We start from the raw sequence: 1,449 nt of genomic DNA on the forward strand, positions 1-1,449 counted from the left end.
GGGTCCCTCTGCTCTCTGCTGTGTCAGGCTGATTTCCACGGGAATACAGGGACTGCCCCGGATCTCAGAAAAGGCATCTGGGGACAGATGGAGCGACAGAGCAGCTCCACTCACCTTCACTGAGTTACAGCCAAGGCTCTTGCATTGCACAGTTCTCTCTGATCTTCCTGGGCACAGCAGGAAACCCTCTCAAACTGCCTTTGGCCATCACGGCTCCTTAGCCCTGGGACAGGAGGTGCTGTCAAGCTCCTCTGCCTCAGGACCAGTTTGGGCTCAAGTTATCCAACTCCAGGACTGACCCCTGTCCCTGTTCCCATGACCCCACTGCTGCAGAGCAGAGCTGACCCCTCAGTATCCATGGGCAGAGCCCCTGCCCATCACAGCAGCGGAGCCAGATCCCAGCAGAGCTCCAGGCACAGGGAGCACTCTGAGAAAAGGAAAAGAAGGAAAATTGGGTGGGACAGAGAGGCAGGAGCAGGGCTGGGAGAAAGGGCTTGGACATTGCTCAGGAAAGTCTGCCCTGACTTGTCACTGTCTCCTCCTTGAACAGCTCCCCATGGCCAGAAACACCAAATGTCCAACAGCAGCTCCATCAGCCACTTCCTCCTGCTGGCACTGGCAGACACGCGGCAGCTGCAGCTCCTGCACTTCTGCCTCTTGCTGGGCATCTCCCTGGCTGCCCTCCTGGGCAACGGCCTCATCATCAGCGCCGTAGCCTGCGGCCACCACCTGCACACGCCCATGTTCTTCTTCCTGCTCAACCTGGCCCTCACTGACCTGGGCTGCATCTGCACCACTGTCCCCAAAGCCATGCACAATTCCCTCTGGGACACCAGGACCATCTCCTACTCAGGATGTGCTGCTCAGGTATTTCTGTTCCTCTTTTTCACTGCAACAGAGCTTTCTCTCCTGACCATCATGTGCTACGACCGCTACGTGTCCATCTGCAAACCCCTGCACTACGGGACCCTCCTGGGCAGCAGAGCTTGTGCCCACATGGCAGCAGCTGCCTGGGCCAGTGCCTTTCTCCATTCTCTGCTGCACACAGCCAATACATTTTCCCTTCCCCTGTGCCATGGCAATTCCCTGGGCCAATTCTTCTGTGAAATCCCACACATCCTCAAGCTCTCCTGCTCCAAATCCTACCTCAGGGAGCTTGAGCTTCTTGCTGTTAGTGTCTGTTTAGCTTTTGGTTGTTTTTTGTTAATTGTTTTCTCCTATGTGCAGATCTTCAGGGCTGTGCTGAGGATCCCCTCTGAGCAGGGACGGCACAAAGCCTTTTCCACCTGCCTCCCTCACCTGGCCGTGGTCTCCCTGTTCCTCAGCACTGGGTTTTTTGCTTACCTGAAGCCCCCCTCCATCTCCTCCCCATCCCTGGATCTGGCCCTATCAGAAGCTCCCCCCTCCATCCACTTACCTTCGTCTCTCTTTTTCCGCCTTACCCTCGCT

General features: G+C 56.6%; 1 protein-coding gene across 1 annotated transcript in view; it reads left to right on the forward strand.

Moving 5' to 3' along the window:
* Window positions 1–554: 554 nt before the first annotated feature.
* Window positions 555–1,449, forward strand: part of LOC127060584 (olfactory receptor 14A16) — a 2,972-nt gene continuing 2,077 nt past the window's right edge. The window contains exons 1-2 of the mRNA XM_050984255.1: window positions 555–867; window positions 1,228–1,383. Coding sequence (XP_050840212.1) covers window positions 574–867; window positions 1,228–1,383 — 450 coding nt within the window. The 5' untranslated portion in view covers window positions 555–573. The remainder of the gene's footprint in view (window positions 868–1,227; window positions 1,384–1,449) is intronic.

This window comes from Serinus canaria, chromosome 25, assembly GCF_022539315.1.
Source record: "Serinus canaria isolate serCan28SL12 chromosome 25, serCan2020, whole genome shotgun sequence".
Classification (NCBI taxonomy): domain Eukaryota; kingdom Metazoa; phylum Chordata; class Aves; order Passeriformes; family Fringillidae; genus Serinus; species Serinus canaria.